Source organism: Trypanosoma cruzi, genomic scaffold (assembly GCF_000209065.1).
Source record: "Trypanosoma cruzi strain CL Brener 1047053516775 genomic scaffold, whole genome shotgun sequence".
Taxonomy (NCBI): Eukaryota; Euglenozoa; class Kinetoplastea; order Trypanosomatida; family Trypanosomatidae; genus Trypanosoma; species Trypanosoma cruzi.
This window is the reverse complement of record NW_001849560.1, coordinates 12,556-36,738: the sequence shown is the minus strand read 5'-3', so window position 1 is coordinate 36,738 and position 24,183 is coordinate 12,556. Positions and strand designations below refer to the sequence as shown.

Genomic DNA, 24,183 nt, shown 5'->3' with positions numbered 1-24,183 from the left:
ATTAAGCGTTTTGCCGATGCGGCGGAAAGAGAGGCTTGGATGGCCGGCGTTGCTTACACCGTTGGCTTGTACGATGCAAACACGGAGAAGGAGATGACGGTATTACATTCCATGCCGGATGCTACGGAGTGGAACAGGGAATGGGTGCACGGAAGAACGGGGCCCGTCACGCAGCCACTTGTTTTTGGAGTTGTGCGGAAGAATGAAACGGAAATATGAGGGGCATTCCAAAAAAAAAAAAAAAAAAAAAAAAGGACGGACAACACACGGCTGGGCACGCCGTCTTCAGTCTGGGTGGTTGGGTGGAAGTGGTCGCGGCGCTTCCACGGCCGTGTGGTCATGCTTGGTTGTGTCGCGACACCGATCCGGGGAATGCGAGTTTCCTCATTCTCCACACTGGCCCAAGAACAACACTTCAGCGGAGAGAAAAGTGTACATTGCCGTTTTGTTTCTTTTTTTTTTTTTCCCTCTCCCTCCGCACTACTCATTTTTTTTCTTTTTTTTTTTTTGTATTGTTTACTCCGCTCCAGGCGGCTGCTGAGGCTTTGAAGTTTCTTTTCTCCCGCCCACACACTTAGACAGGAATCTTTAGTTTCATCACGGCCCATTGCATGGTTGTCATGGAACAAAAGGACGCGGTTGGCCCGCGTTCGCCCGGAAGCGGTCGTATCCCACGGCGGGGCTCTTCAGAAGATGACGATGGCGATGGTGTTGTCGGCACTGTCAAAAGTAAAAACCAAGCAGAGCGAAACCGCCCAATGCGATTGGGCGTGCGACCGCACTATTTTCTTCCTGGTGACATTGTTTGGGTGCGCCCCGCGGCTTTACCGTATTGGCCGGCGGAAGTGGTTCAAGCGGAGGTATCAACGAACAGCATCACCGCGCGTCTTTTTGATCCCCCGGCGTTACTCTCCTTGCAAGCGGATGGGAACTTCTCGCGGGACCACGTCACGGTTTCTGCGACGAAGGTGTTTTTCTTTGATCGTCTTTCCACGCCAGAGGAGGTGGAAGTGTGCATCGAGCAGCGGCTGCAGCGGACGACGCACAACGTGTCAGCGTACGAGGCGGACTTTCAGCGCGCTGTTCTCCATGCCAACCGGTTAGTGCGCATCGTTCTGAGCCCGGAAAAACTTCAGCCGCGCCTTATTTGCGGTGTGGGGGTGGTGCACAGTTTGATGCGGACACACATCTCTGCCCCGCGACAGCCGCACACGACAAATTTCACTCCGCAGACCGCCGTCATTAAGCTGCGGGTTGGTCTTGAGAACGCCGTGCGGGATCTGCGTGGTTTTGAGTTCATTTGGGTGTTATTTTTATTCTCGTACGCCACGGATGCAGACGAAACGGGAGATGCGAACGGACCGGGCGTTTTGGACGCCCTTCAAGGAGGAGCTCAGCGGCGACGGCGACAAGGCGCCGAAAACTCAGCCGGATTCAAAACGATGCTTGTGCCACCACGGGACAGCCAGCTGCGTGGGGTCTTTGCGACGCGAAGTCCGCACCGGCCAAACTTTATTGGTATCTCATGCGTGCGGCTCGTTGCTGTGCAGGGGCTGGAGGTTCACATTGCCGACCATGACCTTCTTCACGGCACACCGGTGCTGGATATTAAACCGTACTTGCCATACTGCGACGCCCACCCGAACGCGAAGGCGGGATGGGTGGAGGAATTAGAGAACTCTGGCCGAGTTGGCGCAGACCACAAGTATGACATGCAGCGAATGCAAGTGGATCGCATCTTTGAGGATGAATGAGAGAACGCTTTTTGTTTTTTTTCTTCTTGGCTGTTTACGCGCTTATAACCACTGCGTTTAATAGGTGAACTACGGAAAAGAAAAATAAAAGAAGGCCTGGTGAATGGGATGGATGCTGTCTTGTTTCTCTTTTGGTTTCTTGGTAATACCGGAGTCATAGGCGTACACATTTTTTCTTTTTAATATAAATATATATATTTATGTGAGTGCTTACATGTGGATAGGATTGCTTCCTCTTATTCTGTTCGGGCTTCCTTATAATGTATATGTATGTATGTCTTTTTTTTTTTTTTTTTTTTTTTTCCCTTTTTCTTTGTAATTATGCGTGGACGCCTTGTGACACCCTGTCTTTTGGTGTTGCCCTGTTCTCACTGCATGCGTCATGAATAGTCCGCGGCTTTATTTTCACAAGGCGGTGTTATCCTTTTGTAATTAGGCACTTGAAAGACTTTATAGACACATACTCTTTTTTTCTTTGGTTTCTACAGGCATATATATATAGAGAGAGAGAGAGAGAAAGGGAGCCACCGATTGCTTCTGGAAAAAGGCGGAATTTTTTTTTTTTTTGGGGGGGGGGAGGAGGGGTGGCGGAGACCAGAAAACAAAACAAAACGATTGGGAGGCACCAATTAAAACCTGAGCCGTAGAAAAGGGGACAAAATTATTGAATAAAAAAGGAAGAGAGAGAGAGAGAGTTTGTGTGTGTGTGGGTGGGTGGGGGAAATAAAAATAAAAATAAAAACAACAACGAAGGAGGAGTATAAAAAAAAAAAAAAAAAAAAAAGAAAAAAAAGAATAGAACAGAATAGTAGTGAAGGAGAATGCCACCGAGAGACATCACAGGAAAAGGTTCGGCCTGGGATGAATTTAAGCGCAAGGCTCACTTAACCTACCAACGTTACCTCGACAAGACTGTGCCACACCGTGCAATGCGGTGGGCCATGTTTGGCTTTTTGTTGATGTTTTATATTCTTCGTGTGTTTTTTCATGGGGGCTTTTACGTGATTACGTACGGCATGGGCATTCACTTACTGTACCTTTTGTTGCTGCTTGTTACGCCTCTTGCAGAGGACGAGTTCGCGGAGGACTCTCCGCTTCCACGAACAGCCGCTGGTAATGATGGAGAGTTTCGTCCTTTTGTGCCACGTGTTCAGGAGTTTGTGGTGTGGAAAAGCATGTTTCGTGTTGTATCCATTTGTCTTTTCCTGACTCTTTTTAACTTTCTTGACATTCCTGTTTTTTGGCCGATTCTTCTTCTGTACTTTATTGTACTGACAGTGACACAAATGGGCAGTCGCATTAAACACATGATGAAGCATCGCTACGTTCCATGGAACGCAGGGAAACCGAAATATGTAGCAAAAGCCACTACATAATTTTACCTGCATTCTGGAAATGGATAGGGTTTTATTATTATTATTATTATTATTATTATTATTATTTTATTATTATGCATATTTGTATTTATGCATTCATCTCTCCGTCTTTCTTTCTTTCTTTCTTTCTTCTCTCTTTTTATTGTGTTTTTGTGTCTCCAAAAATAAATGAAATATGCGCTATATGCCTTATTATTATTATTATTATTATTATTATTATTAAAATACATGACGGACACAAAATATGTATACATTTACTACAAATAAGGCCTACGGTTAGGCGCAATGATGTTGCTGCTGCTGATGATGATGATGATGGTGATGACTGTTAAAATAAATAAATATTTCTCCTTTTTGTTTCTACTTGATTCCTTTAAAATACATTACACACATGTGTACTCTCACTGTCACTGCCACTGTCGCCGTGTGTGGTGTTGCAGTTGAAGAAAAAACAAAAAACAAAAAGAGGAAACACATAAAGAAAAGGAAAGAAGGAATTGGAAGGGAATTTACTGGCGTTGGGCGATTGTGAGAGTACGCAAGGAGCGTTAAGAAATGGCAAAAGAAAAGGGTGCGTGTCAGACGGCCAACACCGTCCGTGTGAAGGATAAGGACAACGAGGAAAAGGAGATTATTCCCCTTGACCAGGACGATATTGCGCTGCTAAAACTTTACGGCTCTGGCCCTTATCATGCACCAGTGAAGGAGCTGGAGGAATTTGTGAAAACAAAGGGGGAGGAGGTCAATAAGCTAGCTGGTGTGAAGGACAATGAACTTGGTCTTGCACCTCCTGTGCAATGGGATCTCAACAGTGATCAGGAGGTGACGCGCTCAGAAAATTTTCTCCACGTTGCTCGCTGCTCCCGTATTCTCAACAAGGGACAGGCAGATGCAAAGTATATTGTAAATATTCGTGACACCGCCAAATATGTTGTGAAACTCGGCAATCGTGTTGCTCCGGAGGACATTGAAGAGTCCATGCGGGTCGGTGTGTTGCTGGGGTACTCCAGTATTCACATTGAAATCCCACTCCCACCCCGTATTGATCCCTCTGTGTCTATGATGCAGGTGGAGGAGAAACCAGATGTCACATACAACGATGTAGGCGGTGTCAAGGATGTGATTGACCGTATCCGAGAGGTGGTGGAACTGCCGATTACACATCCAGAGAAGTATACGCAGCTTGGTATTGATCCGCCAAAGGGTGTTCTCTTGTATGGGCCACCAGGTACAGGCAAGACACTACTGGCAAAGGCCGTTGCAAATCGCACAGACGCCACGTTCATTCGTGTCATAGGATCAGAGCTGGTGCAGCGCTACATTGGCGAAGGTGCCCGCATGATCCGTGAGATCTTTCAACTGGCCCGCTCAAAGAAGGCGGCCATCATTTTTTTTGATGAGGTAGACGCCGTGGGTGGGGCGCGTGGTGGCGGTGACGGCGATGACGAGATTCAACGCACGATGCTTGAAATGGTAAACCAGATGGACGGATTTGATTCGCGTGGCAACGTGAAAGTCATCATGGCGACAAACCGCCCGGACACACTCGACCCCGCCCTCACGCGTCCAGGCCGCATGGACCGTCGCCTGGAGGTTGGACTGCCAGATCTCGAGGGGCGCACAAAAATTCTGCGCATTCACGCCAAATCCCTGTCGTGTGAAAAGACGATTCGCTTCGAGCTCATTGCGCGTCTGTGCCCAAACGCCACCGGCGCAGACCTGCGGTCGGTGTGCACGGAAGCCGGCATGTTTGCCATCCGAGCCCGCCGCAAGACGATCAACGAAAAGGACTTCCTTGATGCTGTCAACAAGGTGATCAAGGGGCACCACAAATTCAGCGCCACGGCAAAGTATATGGTGTACAACTGAGACCAAACTGGAAAGAGAATGAGAAATCAATGAGGACGAGAGGGCAAAAAGGGGGGAGAGAAAAAGAGGAAAGGATGAAGAGGGATATATATATATATATATATATATATATATATATATAATTAAGAGGTGGGTTACATCCACACGTGTGTACGTACGCATCTCAGCTTTTGTTGTTTGGATTGTTGTGTCGGCATCACAACAATTTTTGTCCCACTGCGTGTGTGCGTGTGTGTATGTATGTATACTGCCTCCTTCTTTCCTTTTTTTGTTGTTGTCATCTTCTCATTGCTGCCCGCTTGTGCCAAATTTGTTTTCTTTCTTTTTTTGCTTCTTTTTGTTCACTGACGCGGGCCATGCCTTCTGCTTCCCTCGATGTGTGAAAAAAACAAACAAAAAACAGCAAAATACAAATGAGACAAGCAATGAGGAGAGCGAGGGAAAGAAGTATGCGTGTTTGTGTGTGTGTGCTTCTTTTTTTTTTTTTGTCTTCCTTTTTTATATATTTGACTCAGCGGATGAAACGATATTTGATGCCTCCCTCCTCCCCTGTTTGGAAAGCCACGTCTTCTCACTTTGCGTGTGAGTGTCGTGCTGTCCTCCTCCTCCCTCTTTTTTCTTTTCTTTTATTGTTGTTGTTGTTGTTTCTTTTTGCTTTCTTTCTTCTTTCTGTGTGCTGCTTGTGTCGCCTCATTCCTCTTTTTTTTTTTCTTTTTTTTTTTCTTTTATTTTCTTTTATATTTTTCTCACATTTCCTCTTCTTTTCACGTTAAATGGCAGGTTTTGGAGTGCGTGCGGCGTGGCGGTGGGTGGGTGGGGTCGGCTGCAACTTCACACACACACATCCAAGAGAAAAGAAAAGAACAAAAAAAGAGCAAACAAACAACACGTTTCATTGCTTTGAGTCTGCCACACGGAATAGACATCACACGTGCTTTAGTTACATCTGTGTGTATATATATATTGAAAGAGGGAGGGAACGTGCGTGTGTACCTCTCGTAGTAACGGAGGCTGCGTCACCCCTTTTTTACTTCCTTCAAATACGAAGAAAGACAAGGGAGAATAGAATTATTGGCTGAGGAAAAGGGGGGAAGAGAAGAGGGGTAAATAATAATAATAATAATAAACATCAGGAGTTAGTGAAAAAAAAAGAGGGAAGAATACATAAATAAGTCTCTTTTTTTTTTTTTTTTTCTTTCTCTATATTATAATACACTGCATATGAGTGGCGGTGGTCAGTCTAGACGCAGTTCTATCGATGTTCTTATTCGTGTGCGCCCACTGCGGGCGGAGTTGCAGGAAATGAAGTCCGCTTGGGACATTAGTGCCTCTACACTGCGAGAGAAGGGCAATCCGGATTCTCTCTTTACTTTTGACCACGTTTATGGCACGGACACAACAACGCAGACGTTATATGAGTGCAGTGTGCGTAACAGTATCGTTACAAATGTTGTCAAGGGGTACAATGGAACGGTGCTTGCATATGGTCAGACAGGCAGCGGCAAATCCTACACCATGCTGGGTGGTAGTGTTTCTTGGTGATTACAGCAGCCCAGATGGAATTGTCACATTTGCAGTGCGTGATTTGTTTTCAGATATTGAACAGGAACAACAACGAAATCCTTCTATGCGTGTGACAGTGTATGTGACGATGGTTGAGATCTACAATGAACAGTTGCGAGATCTTTTGGTTCCACCAGGTGCGGCAACGTCGCCCTTATCGATACGAGAAAATGAACACGGTGTTTATGTACACAACGCCATCAAACGACAAGTTGCGAGTGCACGGGAGTGCGTTCAGGTGATCCACACGCATGCCGCTGCTCGAGTGTCTGCATCCACTGCCATGAATGAAATGTCAAGTCGCTCACACTGTGTGGTTCGTATACTTGTGGAGAGAATCGTTCCTCTTGAAGACGTCAGCGATTTCTTCTCCATGAGCAGCGAGGAGGAGGGGGAAAACGGCGACGGCATGAGACGAAAGATTGTTGCCGCGCTTAATTTGGTCGACCTCGCTGGGTCGGAGCGTGTCGCAAAGACGGGCTCAACGGGGGTGCGGATGGTCGAAGGCGGCCACATCAACAAGTCGCTTACAATCCTCACGACTGTCATCAGTCGCCTGACGGAAATGTCGGGTAGCGGGAACGGCAGCAGCGGGGCGACGCCAACATTTGTCCCGTACAGGGATTCGCGTCTCACACACCTGCTGAAGACGGCGATTGGAGGAAATTCCTTGACGGCTGTCTTTTGCTGCATCACGCCGGCAGTGCAGCATGTCGATGAGTCGCGTAGCACGTTGCAGTTCGCGGCGCGCGCAAAAGCGATTAAAAACAAAGTCTCCGTAAATGAGGTGGCGGATTCCAAAACAAAATTGCGAATGATGGAGGCGGAAATTCGGCGCCACAAACGTATGATGCTGGCGACAACAATTTACTTGTGGAGCAAGAACGTGCGTATCAAGCATCTTCAAGAGAAGTTGGAAGAATTGTGTCACCTCGGGGCTGCAGATCCTGCTGCTGCTGTTGCTGCTGCTTCTGGTGGTGGTCCTTACGCCCTGCGGACGACGCCCAAGGAACAGCAGCGTGTCATCATTGAAGAACTCACGCGGCAAAACGGAGTGCTTCAGCAGGAACTGGCTGAGGCACGAGAGGCTCTGGAGCGACAGCTGGGCCCGGAGAACAAGACCCTGGCGGGCATACAAGTCACCGCTGCCGTCGCCATGGGCCTTGCTGATGACGGTGAGAAGCAACAGCTGCGTGCAGATGTGCGTGATTTAGAGCAAATGTTGAAGGAAACGCTGGATGAGAAGAGTGCGATCCAGGCCTCCATGGATGAATTGGACAACTTCTGCAAAGAGCTGGAGGAGGAAAACGCGGCGCATGCGTCTGCCAACAAAAAACTTCAGACGACATGTCAGGAGTTGCGGAAACTTCTTGACGCCAAAGAAGGCGCCGACTGCGCCGCCATGGAGGAGGTGAATCTGCTGAAGGAACAACTTTCCAAGACGCAGTCGAATTTGTTGGAGAAGGGTCGTGGAGATGAATACCTGCAACAGCTAACAAAACTTCACATTGAGCACCAGGAGCTCCAGTACGCCCACCACCAACTTCAGGAAAGGCACAATCGCGAAATGAATGAAGCCGGCGTTGAGATGGGGGAGCTGCGGAGGAAGATTGATGAACTTGAGGATGAGATGGCAGAGTTGCGGGATGCGAACAAGCTACAGAATTCCTACCTCTGGCGACTGCTCAGTGTGGCGTCCGTCGTGTCACGCGGCAAGGCGGTGGATGGGGATGAAATCACGTCCACTGTTCGTGGCGCACAGGTGGACGCAGCCGTTAAAACGCTTACAACCTTTGTACAGACATCGCTTGAAAAAAATCCTGCTTCTTTTGGGTCACACAATGACGTACAATTGACACCGCCGAATTGGAAACCTCAAGACGAGCACCAACAGGGAATTATTGGGAACGGTGGGAATAAAAACGACAATAGCGAAGATAATACTGTGCTCTTGAAACGTATTGACGAGCTACAGAAGCAGCTGCTTGCAAAAGATGCTCAGCGAGATGTCATTATAGACAGCAAACTGAAGCGTATGCAGAATCTTGCTTTGCGTCTTCACACAAATAACGCAGCGTTTGTTGAAGAGCTGCGTCGGTCCTATGCACTTTGCGAGGAGTTGTTTCGCTTTGTAGAAAAACAACCGAAGCTGGCACCAAAGTTGGCGAAGGCGGGCCTTGAGCCCATGTCCTTCAAGGCAGCCATCGATCGTGCTTTACAGTCCAAAATTCCCACAAAGCCGTACGGCCACAATTGAAGGCAACGGTCGCCGACTCGAAGAATTGACAGAGAGGGAAATGTAGAGAGCGGAGTTGTAAAATAAAACACACAGACACAAACATACAAAAAGACGAAACAAAAAAACAAAAACAAAAACAAAACGACATGGGCAAACTTCTCTACACGCGATTCTAACGAGGTTGCGTTATAATTTGTAGGGACAGGGATGTCGCTGTAAGGGTGAGCACAAAGTTTTAACTCCGCCTGTCTGTTTTGCCGTGATGCCACCAAGTGCCAGCTTCTTTTTATCGTTATTGCTTTCACTATCCGCATATATTACATATACATCAATATATATATATTCGTGTGTGTGTCCCACGTGTTTCTATTGGAGAAGGTGTATATGTGACGCATTTTGGTATCCCATTTTGTTTAATATGAGAGTGTGAATTGATATTGCACTTGCGTTTTTTTTTTTTTTTTTGCCTGCTCTTTTGTTTTTCCTTGTTGCGCTTTTTGTTGTTCTCATCTTCACATGCAGGTGCTGTTGATGAAGGGGCTGCAGAAGGCTGCGCGTCATGGCAACTACGCGACACAGTTCTGGACACGGCCCGATCACCCACCCTATCGCACGCGCCGTGCGATGCTGACGGCACACTCCAGAAAAGCCATTAAGCGTCGCTTAGTTTTGCCACTTGATGCGCATGACTGGGGCCGTGCCCTTGAAGTGCTCGATGCCGGTTATGCGAGACTTGGCCGCACTGCGGAGGATTATCAAAGGGTCATCCGCGGTGTTGCCAATGAGACGGCACCACAGCGACGTGGGGATGCATTGCACACGCTGAACGCGCTACGGGACAAGGCGTATATGGGCGAGATTGGGTCTAGTGGACTCTGGGTCACACTTGTGTGGGCGTATGCTCGTCTCCGCTATCCACGCGAAGGGTACGAGTGTTTGCTGCAGGGGGAGCGGCGCTTTTGTTTTTCGCCACTCACAAAACAGCACTTGGGCGAAACGCTGTTGCCGCTTTTGGCGGAACACGGCATGTTGGATGAGGTAAAGTACGTTGTGGAAAACTTCATGGGTACAGGTGGGAGCCGTCACGATCGAGCGCGTGTAGCAAGTATTTTAGCGGAGGCAGCCGCCCGAAGTGGGTCTTGGGAGCATGCCATTGCTGCATTACACCCCGAGACAACCACCGCGATGACAACACTCAATCCGCATACATTAGCCTTTCTGTTCGTTTCAGAGGAACTGAGCGAAGGTCAGGAAGAGGCACCGGAGACACCGCGTCGTGCGAGGCAAATTTCAAAAGAGGCGCTGAGATGCATGATGTGCTCCATGGCTGACGATGGTCAGTGGGAGATGGCTCTGCAAAGCTTGCGGGAATTGGAACGACGCCAGGGTAATAATGACGAGAGGGATAATACCCATGACGCTGCAGGTTCGATAAAAAGGGGCCAAAAGCAACAAAAACAACAACAGGAACTGTCACTTTCAGAAAATGAGTTGCAACGGCTTCTTAATTCTTTGGGAAGCCGGCAACGATGGGAAGAGGCGACGGCGCTTTTTGTGTCGCAGTATTTTCCCGATAAGCCCGTAAGAGGCAATGAAAAAGTGCGACCATTGCAGTTGGCGACGTTAAACCTCCTTTTTGCTTCTTTCCCACGGAGTATGAGGGAGTTCCGTCTCGCAGCACCGGATGACAGGCTGGAGTCACACGGTTCCCACACCGACCCTCGCCAACAGGAGAATGAAACCGTGACGGTGGAAATTGACGCGTTACACCACCCGCAGCAGGCTGTTTCTTTGTTCGATCAAATATTTAGCCAACGGGATGACGTTTCAGTTACGGATTTGATGATGGTAACAGTGGGGCCCTCGTTGGTGCAGTTGGGACAATGGGACAGGGCGCTGCATTTGCTTCGGCAAACACCCGCCCTTTCAGCTGCCAAAACGCCCGTCTGCACGCTTGAGGTGCACCGAGAAGTACGAAGGCGTCTTGTAGCACTTCTTTACTACCTGCATGGTGCCATTTCACTGGAGTCACGGTACTACACTTTATATTATTTTCCCTTTGCTTTTCCAAAAGAAACATTCCAGGATCTTCCACCACCATCGGAGTTTTTGGCGCATTTGAGGCAACAGCGTGAGGAGGTGGAAAAAACGTCGATAACACCCTCTTCTGTGCCCAAGGTCTCTACGAGACGTCGTTTTACATCACGGCGATTGTCTGCCATTGTGCAGAATACGGAGAAACATGACGATGAACTCAGGCGTCGTCTGTTGCCGCTTTACGCTAACCGGGCGAACGCATTCCGCGGAGGGGACGCTGAGAAAGACCCACGGCCAATACCCAAAGGGCTACATGACACGGCGAACGGCTGGAATTTTTATGGCCGTGGCGGTGAGATGGTTTTCATGAATCACAGACGGACTGCGCATCCCTTTTCGATGCATCCAAAATTGATGCGATCAATAACGGATCCGTACCGCGGATGGAACCCGATGCAGAACAGCTGTTGGGCCCATCGTGAGCGTGTGAGGAAGTGGAATGGAAGTAGCGCAGTCTAAAGGCCCGGATTTGTTTTGAGGCGGCTGTATTGGACATGTAGTGCTGATGATGCTGGCGGTGATGTTTGCAAAAGGTTTTGCAGCAGGTTTTAAAGAACATTCCGCCGCCTTTTTTTTACTGTGTTTTTCTGTGGGCGTTCTCTCTCTCTGTGTTTTTTTTTTTTCTTCTTGTTGTGTTTCCTTTGCTTTTTCTCCTTTGCCTACGCGCACATTGGACACAACGCGGCTGTGGCTCCTGCTGGAAAAGTGAAGGAGGCAGTGGAGCACAGGCACGTTGCGAAAGGTTTTTTTTTTTGTTATTGTGGTGGTCGAGAACACCAAAGAAGGAGGAGGTGCAGCAGCAGAGAGGCAGAGCATTGTTGAAGAGGGAAGAAGGCAAAATAAGGCCTACTTTGCTTCCAAGTCTGGAGGGTGCTGGATGAAGCATGTCGCTTCCCTGCACGAACAGTCTTCTCTCACGGGTGACAAGCATCGAGAAGGCGGCTGAAGTGGCCAAAAAGGCCGCACCCAAAGTCGTGGAGCTGTCGGAGGAGGCGAAGACACTGCCACCTCATGTCCGGGGCGTTACAGATCCGGGAAAGCTCAACGCGCAAACGCCTTTTTTCAAATGCCCGCCATGGGCTGGGCTACCCGCCGTCGCATGTCATCTGCAATGCTCTCGTGATGGGGTCCCATTGCCATCGTTTGGGCTCGAACGATTTCCCTTTTACTTGTTTGGCCGAAGCCGTGTGTGTGACTACGTTCTTGAACATCCTTCGATCAGCAGCATTCATGCTGTTTTGGTTTTTCACGGTGATCAGCAGTGTTTTGTATTGATGGACTTGGGCTCAACGAACGGCACCAAGCTGAATGGCTCCCGCATTGAAAAAAAACGGCCTCTTCCCGTTCCTATTGGTAGTTGCATTCAGTTTGGTTTCAGTACTCGCATGTATAAACTTTCTCGGGGTCCACCTCCCTCATCGAAACGTTTGCGGGAAGAGCGAGGGGAAAAAGCAGTTGTGGAGGAGAAGGCAGGGAATATGCGTTCTGGTAATGTTGATGTTAAGAGCCGCCATGTAGGGGATGTTGCCAGCTCGAGCACTCCCATCGCGGCTAAAACTGCGGATGAGACGCAGGGGGACGAGGCGTTTGTCGCGGGAACGGAAAACCATCAACGCGAGGTGAATGTTGCAAAGTGGGAAAATGGTGTTTCTGCTGTGGTTGCCACCCCTTATCCTTCTCATTCTTCTTCTTCTTCTTTGGCGGTGACTGCGACAGCGATGGATGTTACAAAGCAACCCAGCACGGTTGCGGCTTCTGACTCTCTTCTTCCCGTGACACCACCGCCGCCCGTGAAGCGGCATCTGTATCAGGTGCTTATCAAGCACAAGGATGTGCGTCGTCCTGTTTCTCTTGCTCCGCGTAACAAGGGCGATAAAATTACGCGGTCAAAATTGGATGCGTTAACATTGGCAGAGGCCATTCGTGCACGTCATGGCGACCAGACATCGGTGTGGTCACTCGATGAATTTACTGCGGTGGTCCGTGAGTACAGTGAGTGTGGTTCTGCAAAACGAGATGGGGATTTGGGCATGGTGGAGAGCGGCACTTACACAGATAAATTTGACGCTGCGGCATTTTCGCTTGGTTGTGGTATGGTGAGTGCGCCGGTGGAGACAGAACTCGGTGTGCATCTTATTTACCGCGCGGAGTAGAGAAGGATACACTTTTTTTTTTTTTCTTTTCCTGCTGGCCGTGGTGGCAATGGATAAGGTTTTTTGCCCGCCCCAATGCTCTTTTTATAATGCATTTCCATAAGAACAAAAAAAAGACGGCTCACGGCGTTGGTAAATCGACCTAAATGGAAGTGCTGTTTGGCCGACGTTTTTTGTCTGTTCGTGTCTGTGTGTTTGTGTGTGGGGTGACGGAATGTCCAGGCTTTTTTGAATTATTATTATTTTTTTTTTTCTCTTTTTTCCCAAAATTGACGGGCTCAGCTACGTGAAAGTGCCGTGTTGGCAATATAAAGGGGTCTGCGTCAAAGTGACACCCGAGTAGGGGACGGGAAGTTACGCCCAATACGTGGAAAGAAGAAAAGGGAAGTGGGTAAAGACAATAAAAACCACATCAACAAAAATAACAAAACAACAACAACAACAACAAATATATATATATATATATATATATATATATATATAGTTATACGGAGCCCCTATTAATTGCCATGGGCCCTATTGCCAAATGGTTGGTGATTGATCTCCTTGAACACTCGGATCCGCAACATTTTCTTCTTGTGAAGGACGGTGTCACTGTGAAAGGCAACCGCGCGAGGAATGGTGTGGGTCACGTGGGGCGAATAATACTTATACGGAAGGAGCAGACTGAATGTGAGGTGGTTGAAGATGAGAATGACACAAAAGACTCCGCTCCGTCTTTGAACCTCCTATTCGCGGAAGAGATGACAGGAAACGAGGTCCCTACCCCATCCAAGCGGCAGGAGAGCGGAGAGTATTTTTTAATTTGGGCACCGTATTCGTTTTTTGAATTTTGCACTCACAATGCGTTGCGGCCGAGACCCGATGTTTCCCCTGGCGCTACTGCCTCTACTGTGGAGTCCTTAGAGTGGAGGTACATTATGTGTGTGGCTGTAAAGAACATTGCGAAGATCCGGAGGTGCTCTCTCCCAGACGGAACGCGTGTGATTGAATTGTTTTTTCTTGACGGCACGACGGGGCATCCGCTGATCTTCCTTAATGGTGGCGTCACGAAGTTCCTTGACGCTTTAAGGGGCATCGCACCCCTGCGGCAGAGTAGCGTTACCGCGGACGAGTTCCTTTTGTACGCCAATGACGATGCGGAATTGGGAGCCAATGACGGTTACAGAAGTGTGAGTAGGGCCAGAAGTAGCGGCGGTGGGCTCAACAGTGAGAAGCGAGCTTCATTTGATGGGCAAGAGCGTGGTGGTTTCTATTCTGTGCCGGCTTTCTTGGAAGGCCTCACGCAGCCCGATGACATGGAGCAGATGCTGTATGAACGCCGTGATGTATCCCGTATTCCACGTCTTTTTGCCACACTCGCCACGAAAATCGGTGAGGTGCGTTTGCGGCGCTCCCGGCATTTGATACAGAATTATGGAAAGAGCATGTCCACTTACCCCGTCTCCTCTTCCCCCACGCATACAGAAGACTCGCGGACGGAGGAGCCGTTTGAGTTTGTGGAAGAACTTATCCCAGTGGAGTACCAAACCCCTCAGATTCCTGAGCCACGAAACCGTACAATGGGACCCCCACTCACAGCGGAGATGTGGAACAGCTGTTTCATTGGAGAGGAACGTCGCATCGACCGGAACCGTTACGCCAAGGCAATGGCGATTGCCCATGCGGGTGGAATAGAAAGGGACATTCGGTTGCAGGTGTGGTGCTTTGCACTTCACATCTACCCAGATGTGTTGGAGTCTACAGAGGCTCAGAGACAGTCTGTACGTGACGTCTATAAGAGCATGTACGAGCGACTTAAGGAGCAGTGGAAGGGCATATTTCCAGAACAAGAATGCCACTTTTCTGCCTTTCGTGAAATGCGTACCTCCATTGAAAAGGATGTGATACGCACGGATCGGTCTCATGAAGCCTACGTGGATGCTGATGGCGTGAAGCAACGCATGCTGTACAACGTTTTAATGACACACGGGATGTTAAATTTTGATTTGGGCTATTGTCAAGGGATGAGTGATGTTCTCTCCCCTATTGCCATTTTGGCCGAGACAGAGGAGGAAGCATTTATGTGTTTTTCCCGTTTCCTATCTGAGCGTTGCGAGGGTAACTTCCGGAAGGATGTTAAAGTAGGCATGAAACAGCAGCTGGAAATGTTGCAGGTACTTGTTCGTTTTTTTATACCACGGCTTTACAATCATTTGGTACGGCAATGTGCAGAGGAGATGTCATTTTGTTTTCGCTGGTTACTCATGTTTTTTAAACGTGAATTTTCCATTGATGACACAATGCTATTGTGGGATGTCATTCTGACTTGCCCCTACACGCCACAGTTTGAGTTGTTTGTCACAGCAGCACTACTGAAGGCCCTGTCACCGCAGATACTCGAGCAGCACCTGACACACGATGAACTTCTGAAGTTTACAAACGGCATCGCTGGGAAGTTAGACGTCCGGCATGTTATCCTGTTGGCGCAGGATTTCTACGATGGAGTTGCCAAATGCGCCATGGCAATGGAGCGGAAAGAAGCCGCCGTGGGGAATAACCACCGACCGGCAATAAGTGAAATTTTTTCGTTGTTGACCCTTGCTGAGTTGGAGGACTCTCATGCAGTCTCGAGACTTGGCTTTTGATAGTCAATAGTTTTCAGAGCGCATATTCTTCGTGTTTGTGTGTGTCTGTGCGTGAGGGAGTGAGTGAGCGCTACGAGTAAAAGAAAATGAGCAGTTTTTATTTTTTTATTTTTTATTTTTATTTTTGCTTCTTTGTTTTTGCGTGTGAAATGACAAGAAACACATCAAAAATAACAGGAGGATTGAAGAATAGTGAGAGAGAAGGAAGGAAGGAAGGAAGGAAGGGAGGATGAAGGATGGAAGGAAATGTAAATGAATGGAGGGGAGAAAAAAAAGGAGGGGGAAAAAAAAAACTCAGGGGATGAGCTTGAGGGGGGTGAATTGTGGAGTGAGCGCGTAGTTGCTGGGCCCATGCCTCATCGCTTGTTGTATTTCACTGGTTAAAGTTTTTTTTCTTTCAACTCCACTTCCTTCCGCTACATTCATGTGTATGTGTCTGCGTATGTCAATTCTTCATTTAGTGAGGCCTCACATGCGGCGACATTTGGCTGTTTTTTTTTTTTTTTTTTTTTGGGAGGGGGGCTTTCTTCTCTTTATTTGCTTCTGTGTGTATCTCTGCAGGTGATGTTGCAAAAGTCTTCCATTTTAATTTTTTGCTGTTTTTTGTGACGTTGTTTTACGTGGGTCTCTCTGTGTGTTTGTGCCAGCGAGTGTGTGTGTGTGTGTCCGTGCCGCCACCACTCAATAAGGCACAATGTCGAAGCAGCGTCGGGAAAGTGCTCTGGCTGTGGTGCAGCGTCTCAATGCTTCTCCTGTCAGACTGCTTCCACCTATCCTTCATAACGCGACAGATGGCGGCTTGCGGCAGAGTGATGTCCTCGTTGTCGGTGGAGCTCCAGGCACCGGCAAGACGACGTGGGCGTATCGTGTTGCCGCACAACATCTTAGCTGCGGCGGCGTCGTCACATTTGTATTTGTTCCTGGAAGCGGAAACTTTCAAATGCGCCGCTTCATGGAGTACCTCGAGATGTTTGTGGTAACACCGGACCCCTGTGCTCTTATTCCCCTGTGTATTAGTTCTGTTTCCGTGGCAGGCGACTCTGTGATGGAGACACGTCGCAAGGCGCTGTTGGGCGCGCTGGACCGCCTGGAGGTGGTGCACTGCGTTGACATCAACGATTTCTTTGTTTACTGCAATCACGGGGCCGTTGGTGCCTCCTCCGGCGTGGGATCACGGGAAGTGGCGGTTCCGCTTTTCATCGTGGAGGGGTGCGGCGGAAAGGGCAGCTACCTCTATCACTTGGAACGAGCCATTGGCCACGCGGTGCCACTCTCTCATTGGTTAATTGGCTCTCTCCAGCGTCGGAGGCGGTGTGCGCTTATTATTATAGAGGAGTGGGGGTCCGAGGGTGTGGCCATGGCTACACGGCGTCGATCTACGCGTGAAGAGAGCTTTTCCCCGTTTGTGTTGGCAGTGGAACAGGAGTCCGAGTTTCTTCGTTATTTGCATACAGAGACGCCGCAGAAGAAGGCTGCATACCGCCACCATTTTGCAAAACGGCAGCGAGCTGGGTCGACGGTGACCATGACTGCCAGTAATGCCGGCAGTGGCTGTACCGCGTCCACACAGGTGCCCTTGTCATCGGATTTAATGGTAAGAGATTTAAACTCGCACTTTGCGGGGAGTCTACGTTTGTTTTATCTCTACACACAGATGGTATCGGTGGCAACTAGCGGGCTCTCCCCCGTGGCAAGTCTGTTGCAGTGGCGTCTTACAGAACAAAATGCGGGTGACGGAAACAACGAACACACGGAGCTTCCGACAGAATCGAACCGGCAGCAACGCTGGCCGCCGCCGCCGCCGACAGAACGGACTGCATGTCTACGAGGGGAGGTACTTTGCGTGGCTCAGTTGTAGGGTGATTTACACCACACTGCTCCACTTCATCACTGCAAATGAAGACGCAGCCGGGAACATTGACATCTTTCTTTGTGGTGTTTCTTTCCAGAGATTGAGTGTGAGTGTGTGGCTGCTCTTTGCAGGGGAAGCAAACTGAATTTTCTATGGAGAGGCGTGTTATTTGAGCCGAGGCTCTCTTTGGGAAGACAAATTTTTTTTCCCTCCCACCGAACCCAAAGTTCATTTCTTTCCTTCTTCCCTCTTTTGTCTTTATTTCTCTCTAATTACAATAATAATAATAATAATAATAATAATAATAATAATAATCAGTCCTTTGCAGTATAAGGTACCACTCGCGTTGTTGGGCCGGACGGTATCTAATGAGCAGCAATAGTGACGACCAGCTTGTGCTCGGACTTTCAACGGACAATCTCGGTGACGCGCCGAACACCGCGGATTTGCATGGTGGAGGAGAGATGGAAGGGGAGGAGGATGTGTATCTGGACCTGGGGCCGACCAGCGACAGGGAGAGCAATGATGACGAAGTGGGTGACGCTGGCGATGATGAGGGTGCTGAGGGCGAAAGCCAGTCGGGTGGAGCAGGAGGTGGGGAGAACGACAGCAGTGTTGCGCAGCTTTCAGACAAGGCGCTGAGGCGTATTAAAAGCAAGACGGAGGCGAGGGCGCTGGGGCGGGATTTGTACAAGCGGTGGAAAAAACTAAGAAGGCGGAGCAATAAGGAGGAAAGAAAAAGACATCGACACCATAGCAAGACGAAAAGGAAGAGCAAGCGAGAGGAAAAGAAAAGTAAGGACAAAAAGAGGGATAGGAAGAGGCGTCGTCGAGTCGATGATGATGATGATGATAAGGACAGCGAACACCATGGTGGTGAGAGAAATGACGACTCGACTGAGGACGGGTATGATCGTGTTCACGAAAAGGGTAGAAGAGCAGCTGCTACCAAAAAGAAACGGAAGCGCCCCCGTGGCGAAAACCCTATTGCCCTTGGGGACGAGGATTTGGGTGCGGCACCTTTTGCTGACCTTGATGAGGTGCTTCAAGTGGAGGAGGCGGCAGCAAAACATTCCGGCGGACAAGGGGTCAAGGGCGTCCACACGGAACCGAAGGTGAAGAAGCTCACGGCGGATGCACAGCGTGATGTCTTTCGAAAAATTGCTGCGGGCGTTGTAAATACCATGCGTGAGGCACGACTGAAAGATGAGGTGGAAATGAATGAGCGCCGTCCTCCGCTGCATCGAGTGGCCATCCGTGAAAGTGTCATCTCACAGTGCCGTCGCGAGGCGCTGCGCTCGTTTCTCATTGAGGAAGGCATCCTGCAGGAGCTCAGTACGTGGCTGTACGACTTCACTCGTAACGAGTTGGCGGCTTTTGAATTGCGTTCTGACGCACTAGATATTCTTTTGAGTTTCCCAATCGACGGCGAGCTGGAAGTTGGGGTGGCACGCAACGGCGATGAAATTTTGGACGCCTTCACTGGAATGACGCGTGAACACCTCATTCACACGGACCTTGGCAGTGCAGTTAATGCCCTGCGGCAGTCAAAGCAGGAGGTGCACCAAAACCGTGCCAAGGCCGTACGACTACTCGAAAGGTTAAGCCGAGCGATGGCAGGTGGTGTCCGAAGTGGACGCCGCGGTGGTTCTGACGGCGTCCGTGGATCACAAGCCGGAGAAGGTGGCCTCTCCAGTACTGTGACTTGGAAGTGTAAGGAGGACCCGACAGTGGCACCACCTTTCCACACGGTGCAGACGGGAACGGAAGTTTTTCAAAGCGCGCTTGCAAGGCCTGACCCGCTTGATCCCTTGTCGTACTTGCGGCTGCTACCGCGACGGGCACCAAAAGTACATGTGACCAACTTGGGAGGGAATGTTGGTGTAGGAGGATAAAAGTGTCCTTTTCCCGTTCAACGCATTTTTATGTCTCTCTCTTCTTTTTTTTTGTTTGTTCTACAATTTCTTTGAGTGCTTCTGTAAAAATGTCTCTATGGCTAGCATTCTTTAAGGAATGCATCTTTTTTTTTATTATTTTTTTTAAATAATATCTTTTCTGTATTTGTGGGAGCTTGTGGCGTTTCCACATTTGATGGCGGTGAATTCTTTTTTTTTTTTTTTCTGGGCGGAGGGCCACTTTTGAAATTTTTACTGCAAACTTTTTCTTTTTCTACTTTTTTAAACTTTTTTTTCGCTTTTTTTTGTTAGCTGAACGAATATTTAAGAGAATTACACATATTTATAAGCAAAGAGCGACTCAGAATATTTACATTCATATATTATTTTGGTTTATCTCTAATTACTGGAGGAAAGACGTGGCGGGGGAAAAATGAAAATTGGAATTATTGGTTGCGGCAACATGTGCGAGTGCATCCTTAATGGACTCGTTTTGAGTAAGGAGTATCCGCCAGAGGAAATTTGTGTTTTTAACCGAACCGCCGCGAACCTCAAACGATTGTGTGAGCAGTATGGGGTTCAGGCTGGGAAGGACGCGGTGGATGTTGTCCGAAGGTCGAACGTCGTAATGCTTGGTGTTAAGCCGTATGCCGTTTGTTCAGTGGTCGAGAAAATACGGGACGCCGTCACAGATGACAAAATCATTCTTTCCGTTGCGGCGGCCATCAAGATTTCCTCGATAGAAAAGGCATTGGGACATGCACGGAAGGTCGTGCGCGTGATGCCGAATGTTCCGACGCGTGTGGGTGTCGGTCTCACTTCTGTCACACCAAACGCCCTGATGACACGCGAAGATACGGCGCTGATTTTAAAAATGTTCAGCACTTTGGGGAAAGCGGTGGAAGTGGCGGAGTCGCAGATTCACGCGGTAATTGCCGTGGCCGGCTCTGCTCCCGCGTATGTGTTTATGTTTATGGAGGCGATGGGCGATGCGGCTGTGCATGGTGGACTCCCCAGGGATCAGGCATACGAGTTTGCGGCGCAGGCGGTGATGGGTGCGGCGAAGATGCTACAGGACAGTGACATGTCGCCAGCACAGCTGAAAGACATGGTGTGCTCACCTGGTGGTACGACTATTGAGGCGGTGCGGTCGCTTGAAAAGGGAGGTCTGCGTTCCACCGTTATTGAGGCCATGATTGCATGTGCTGATCGCTCCAAAGTGCTGGAGGCCAATCTAAACTAGGGATTTCTCATTATCGTCTTACGACTTGGATGGGTTTACTTTTGGAGGAATTCTTTTTTGTTTGTTTTGTTTCCTACAATTGGAGTAAATGTATTTCTTATACATATTGGTTTTGGGTGACGCCAGGAACGAGTCTGAGGAAAAAAGGGGATGGTGCGTGAAACAGTCGTGAGCCCAAACGGCTGGTGTGAAGGCGCCGTCTTCATGAAAAAAGGGGGAGGAAAAAAAAAAGAGGGGTTTAGGGGTCAATGAAATGATGGGTCGTTATGGTAGCCAAAAGGGAATATGTGATGTACTGGGACTCCGCTCGGTTGTGGAGTTCTGCTCCCATTCGGTCTGTGTGTCTGTGTGCCCTGTACTCACGCCTTTTGTTTACTTCCACTGCATCCAGCACTGTTTCTCCCCTATTTGTCCCAACTTTAATACATGTGCGGCAAAAGGGGGATAAAGAAAAGAAGGGGAGGGAGAAAAAAGAGGTTTTTTTTTTTTTTTTAGTTTTTGTGAAGGGTGGGCGTGGCACGGCGGAAAAGGAGCAAAATAGAAGAGGAAAAGGGAGGAGCAACAACAACAACAAAAAAGGAGTGAAAGAAAAAAGGGGTGGGTTTGAAATATGAGGAAATTGTCGGGGGATTTAAAGGCCACGGCTGCCACACCACTCACACCTCCTGTCACAACGCCTCAACCGCAACCAGACGGTACGGACCGCAGCAAGAGTGCGGGTGGCCAAGCGACATATGAGCCGCTGCATGTCTTGGGTCAGGGGTCCTTTGGTGTTGTCATGATGGCAAGAGTGCGGGAAACAGGGAAGATGGTTGCTGTAAAGAAGGTTCTCTTCGATCGTCGTCTGCATCACCGCGAGCTTTTGCTTTTGCGTGATCACCTCGGTCCTGGCACACACGCTGGGCAGGCTGGAACAGGAAATCATGATGACCCAGGCAAGGAAGCTGGAAAAACCGATCCCAGTAACACCAATAATTCCGCGGGGGAGGTGGGGTTTACGCCACTTGGGGATTTGGCGTCAGTTCCCACCACAGTGTCATATCATCCGTGTATTGTGAGACTGTTGGATCATTTTACTGTAGCGGGTCCCAATGGAGAGCAGTACCTTTATATTGTGATGGATTACCTGCCATTGGATATTCACCATTTACACCATATTTATCTGCGGCAAAAACAGCAGCGGATGCCATTTATTTTAGTAAAAGTTATTATGTTTCAGCTTGCACGGGCTTTAATGTTTCTGCATTTGCGCGGTATATGTCATCGTGATGTCAAACCTAGCAACTTATTAATTGACCCAGAAACGGGAGTATTGAAGCTTTGTGATTTTGGTAGCGCCAAGGTGATGCAGCCTCAAGGCGTGAATGGCCCGATAGAGAAGAACGTATCATACATTTGCTCCCGCTACTACCGCGCTCCGGAGTTGCTGCTCGGTTCATTGTACTATCACTTTCATGTAGATATGTGGGCGGCGGGTTGCGTGCTTGCTGAGCTGCTTTGCGGTGAGGTGCTGTTTAAGGGAGCTAGCACGGTGGATCAAATGGCCGAGATATTTAAGGTTCTTGGAGCTCCATCACGTCAGGAGCTTCTGGCACTAAATCCACAGGGCGCCGAGGCTCTTTTTCACGCCACCGGGGCCGGACTTGAAGTGACACCAACGTCGGCGGCGAATACTGCCACCAGCAGTGATTACCTGCAGCGTTATCACGCCCTTCGCATAAAGGCACTTCAATGGCAAAATGTGCTTCCGCCAAACACACCACCAGCCGCGGTGTCGTTAGTGGGAGAGTTACTGCGATATACACCGGCCGAGCGACTGTCCGCTGCGGAGGTTTTGGAACATTCTTTTTTTGATGACATCTTCGCCGAGGATGCGTCCCTTCCAAATGGGGCACCGCTTCCTGTCAGCATGTTTGAGGTGACAGCCGAAGAGATGGAGGCGCTTCCGCCTTGGCTGCTGGAGCGCATGGCTTCCGCGGAGGCCTCCGCAAGACGACGGCATGTGAGTGCAGGTGGCAGCGGTAAAGTGGTGCCACCACAGAAGCGTCAAGAACAGGAGGGGCGAAAATAAACAAACAAACAAACAGCGAAAGCGAAACGAGGAAGAAAAAAGAGAGGTGAATGTGAATGGTTGGAATGGAATGGAATGGAGTAGGAAAAAAACAAAAAAACAAAAACAAAAAACAAAAAACAGAAGAAAAAAGACGTTGTCGCAGTGGCCGCTACACGAAAAGCGAGGGGGCCCGGAGTGAGTGGGCGAGAATACGGACTTGATGTGTAATGCGCATATGTTACCAGGGATCATGGCTTTTGTTTTTTCCAACAGTTTTTCTTTGGCCCCGGACCGCAGGTCTAATGCGGTGAGGACTAAGAAGAAGAGGATGTCAAAAAAAAAAAAAAAAAAAAAAAAAAAAAATAAGCAAAAAAAAAAGAAAAAAAGAAAAAAAAGAAACAAAAAAAGAAGAAAATGAAAATCTGAGGCGTTGCTGACATGAGCATCCACGCTGTCCGTCATCTTACAGGGAACGAACAAAAGGGGATTACTCTGTGTGCTGTTGCCCATATGACCGATGGTCAAATCAGCATGATGCGAGGGCTCACAGAGTGTGGGAGGATGGAAAAACGGGACAGAGAGGGGAGAGGCGAAACGGCGTGGTGAATGTTGTGGGAGAGAGGATGGGAGAAGGGGAAAATGGTTTTGACACGAGACCTTTTTTTTTTTTTTTTGTTGTTTGTTTCCTTTTTTTTATGGCTGCGCTTCAAAGTAAAAAAAAAAAAAAAGGCAAACGCGGGATAGGCGGTTTTTTTTTTTTTTTTTTTTAAGAATTGTGTTTGTTTCTCGCTGCATTTGTGCATCGTGTCTTTATATGTGTAACTAACGGAGAGGATGGGGATGGGAGGGGAGGGTCCATGCGCACATGCTTCCTCTTTGCCTTTATGCACCTTTCAGCAATATTGTTTCCATGGAGTGTCGCTTTCTTTTTTAGTGGTTTTTTCCCCCCATTTCTTTTTTTTTTCTTTTTTTTCTTGCTTGTTGACGTGCTTTTTTTTTTTTATTGTTGTCCTGATGCTTTAGTTTGCTTATCTCCTTTAATAATATTAATAATTAATATTAATTATTAATTATTATTATTATTGCTATTTTATTATTATTATTTATTTATTTTTTGCTGTTGACGTGTTGCTATCGCTTGCGTTCTTTGTTTGTGTGTTTGTGTTGCTTTTTCTTCTCTTTTTTTTTTCTCTCTCTCTCTCTCTGTGTGTGTGTGTGTGTGTGTGTATGCCGCCGTAGGGAACTGCGAACAGATTGCTTCATGTATCGCGGTGTCATTTTAACTCCGTTGTTTGTGTGTATGTAGCGGGGTTGGGAATGGGTGTAACTGGGCGGGGGAGGAATACACGCTTCTGCCCGCATATATATATCTACATATATCTACATATATATATATATTATTGGCTCAGAATCATTCTTTTATTAATAACACCTAAAAATCATGGATACTTGTGTATGTATG

General features: G+C 48.4%; 12 protein-coding genes across 12 annotated transcripts, besides 34 other annotated features; all 12 read left to right on the top strand.

Annotated features, from left to right (window-relative positions):
- Nucleotides 1-219, top strand: Tc00.1047053506857.120 (hypothetical protein, conserved; the record flags this gene model as incomplete). The annotated part of the gene is made up of 1 exon (XM_805959.1): nucleotides 1-219. A coding segment is annotated over one exon (219 nt), but the record flags the coding sequence as incomplete, so codon positions are not given.
- Nucleotides 1-24,183: a sequence feature (heterozygous, Esmeraldo-like haplotype).
- Nucleotides 230-253: a microsatellite.
- Nucleotides 444-518: a sequence feature (A-rich).
- Tc00.1047053506857.110 (hypothetical protein, conserved) lies at nucleotides 612-1,754 on the top strand (the record flags this gene model as incomplete). The annotated part of the gene is made up of 1 exon (XM_805958.1): nucleotides 612-1,754. One exon carries the CDS (start codon nucleotides 612-614, stop codon nucleotides 1,752-1,754), a length of 1,143 nt encoding a protein of 380 aa, XP_811051.1.
- Nucleotides 1,923-1,956: a sequence feature (AT_rich).
- Nucleotides 2,034-2,069: a microsatellite.
- Nucleotides 2,476-2,506: a microsatellite.
- Nucleotides 2,517-2,550: a microsatellite.
- Nucleotides 2,576-3,130, top strand: Tc00.1047053506857.100 (endoplasmatic reticulum retrieval protein, putative; the record flags this gene model as incomplete). Its single annotated transcript, XM_805957.1, has 1 exon — nucleotides 2,576-3,130. The coding sequence occupies one exon, from the start codon at nucleotides 2,576-2,578 to the stop codon at nucleotides 3,128-3,130; it is 555 nt and encodes a 184-aa protein (XP_811050.1).
- Nucleotides 3,162-3,206: a microsatellite.
- Nucleotides 3,238-3,269: a microsatellite.
- Nucleotides 3,320-3,352: a microsatellite.
- Nucleotides 3,416-3,455: a microsatellite.
- Nucleotides 3,574-3,623: a sequence feature (T-rich).
- Nucleotides 3,686-4,999, top strand: Tc00.1047053506857.90 (proteasome regulatory ATPase subunit 1, putative; the record flags this gene model as incomplete). Its single annotated transcript, XM_805956.1, has 1 exon — nucleotides 3,686-4,999. The coding sequence occupies one exon, from the start codon at nucleotides 3,686-3,688 to the stop codon at nucleotides 4,997-4,999; it is 1,314 nt and encodes a 437-aa protein (XP_811049.1).
- Nucleotides 5,084-5,120: a microsatellite.
- Nucleotides 5,606-5,670: a sequence feature (GA-rich).
- Nucleotides 5,699-5,744: a microsatellite.
- Nucleotides 6,106-6,125: a microsatellite.
- Nucleotides 6,384-8,819, top strand: Tc00.1047053506857.80 (kinesin, putative; the record flags this gene model as incomplete). The annotated part of the gene is made up of 1 exon (XM_805955.1): nucleotides 6,384-8,819. One exon carries the CDS (start codon nucleotides 6,384-6,386, stop codon nucleotides 8,817-8,819), a length of 2,436 nt encoding a protein of 811 aa, XP_811048.1.
- Nucleotides 7,510-7,536: a microsatellite.
- Nucleotides 8,879-8,943: a sequence feature (T-rich).
- Tc00.1047053506857.70 (hypothetical protein, conserved) lies at nucleotides 9,318-11,357 on the top strand (the record flags this gene model as incomplete). The annotated part of the gene is made up of 1 exon (XM_805954.1): nucleotides 9,318-11,357. One exon carries the CDS (start codon nucleotides 9,318-9,320, stop codon nucleotides 11,355-11,357), a length of 2,040 nt encoding a protein of 679 aa, XP_811047.1.
- Nucleotides 11,783-13,051, top strand: Tc00.1047053506857.60 (hypothetical protein, conserved; the record flags this gene model as incomplete). The annotated part of the gene is made up of 1 exon (XM_805953.1): nucleotides 11,783-13,051. The coding sequence occupies one exon, from the start codon at nucleotides 11,783-11,785 to the stop codon at nucleotides 13,049-13,051; it is 1,269 nt and encodes a 422-aa protein (XP_811046.1).
- Nucleotides 13,283-13,304: a sequence feature (AT_rich).
- Nucleotides 13,449-13,499: a microsatellite.
- Nucleotides 13,500-13,534: a microsatellite.
- On the top strand, nucleotides 13,561-15,678 carry Tc00.1047053506857.50 (hypothetical protein, conserved; the record flags this gene model as incomplete). Its single annotated transcript, XM_805952.1, has 1 exon — nucleotides 13,561-15,678. The coding sequence occupies one exon, from the start codon at nucleotides 13,561-13,563 to the stop codon at nucleotides 15,676-15,678; it is 2,118 nt and encodes a 705-aa protein (XP_811045.1).
- Nucleotides 15,772-15,819: a sequence feature (A-rich).
- Nucleotides 15,879-15,924: a microsatellite.
- Nucleotides 16,170-16,190: a microsatellite.
- Nucleotides 16,373-17,536, top strand: Tc00.1047053506857.40 (hypothetical protein, conserved; the record flags this gene model as incomplete). Its single annotated transcript, XM_805951.1, has 1 exon — nucleotides 16,373-17,536. The coding sequence occupies one exon, from the start codon at nucleotides 16,373-16,375 to the stop codon at nucleotides 17,534-17,536; it is 1,164 nt and encodes a 387-aa protein (XP_811044.1).
- Nucleotides 17,800-17,845: a microsatellite.
- On the top strand, nucleotides 17,899-19,425 carry Tc00.1047053506857.30 (hypothetical protein, conserved; the record flags this gene model as incomplete). Its single annotated transcript, XM_805950.1, has 1 exon — nucleotides 17,899-19,425. One exon carries the CDS (start codon nucleotides 17,899-17,901, stop codon nucleotides 19,423-19,425), a length of 1,527 nt encoding a protein of 508 aa, XP_811043.1.
- Nucleotides 19,551-19,580: a sequence feature (AT_rich).
- Tc00.1047053506857.20 (pyrroline-5-carboxylate reductase, putative) lies at nucleotides 19,859-20,668 on the top strand (the record flags this gene model as incomplete). The annotated part of the gene is made up of 1 exon (XM_805949.1): nucleotides 19,859-20,668. The coding sequence occupies one exon, from the start codon at nucleotides 19,859-19,861 to the stop codon at nucleotides 20,666-20,668; it is 810 nt and encodes a 269-aa protein (XP_811042.1).
- On the top strand, nucleotides 21,279-22,739 carry Tc00.1047053506857.10 (glycogen synthase kinase-3 alpha, putative; the record flags this gene model as incomplete). Its single annotated transcript, XM_805948.1, has 1 exon — nucleotides 21,279-22,739. One exon carries the CDS (start codon nucleotides 21,279-21,281, stop codon nucleotides 22,737-22,739), a length of 1,461 nt encoding a protein of 486 aa, XP_811041.1.
- Nucleotides 22,825-22,870: a sequence feature (T-rich).
- Nucleotides 23,055-23,136: a microsatellite.
- Nucleotides 23,380-23,416: a microsatellite.
- Nucleotides 23,470-23,489: a microsatellite.
- Nucleotides 23,644-23,729: a sequence feature (A-rich).
- Nucleotides 23,774-23,825: a microsatellite.
- Nucleotides 23,926-23,951: a microsatellite.
- Nucleotides 24,082-24,119: a microsatellite.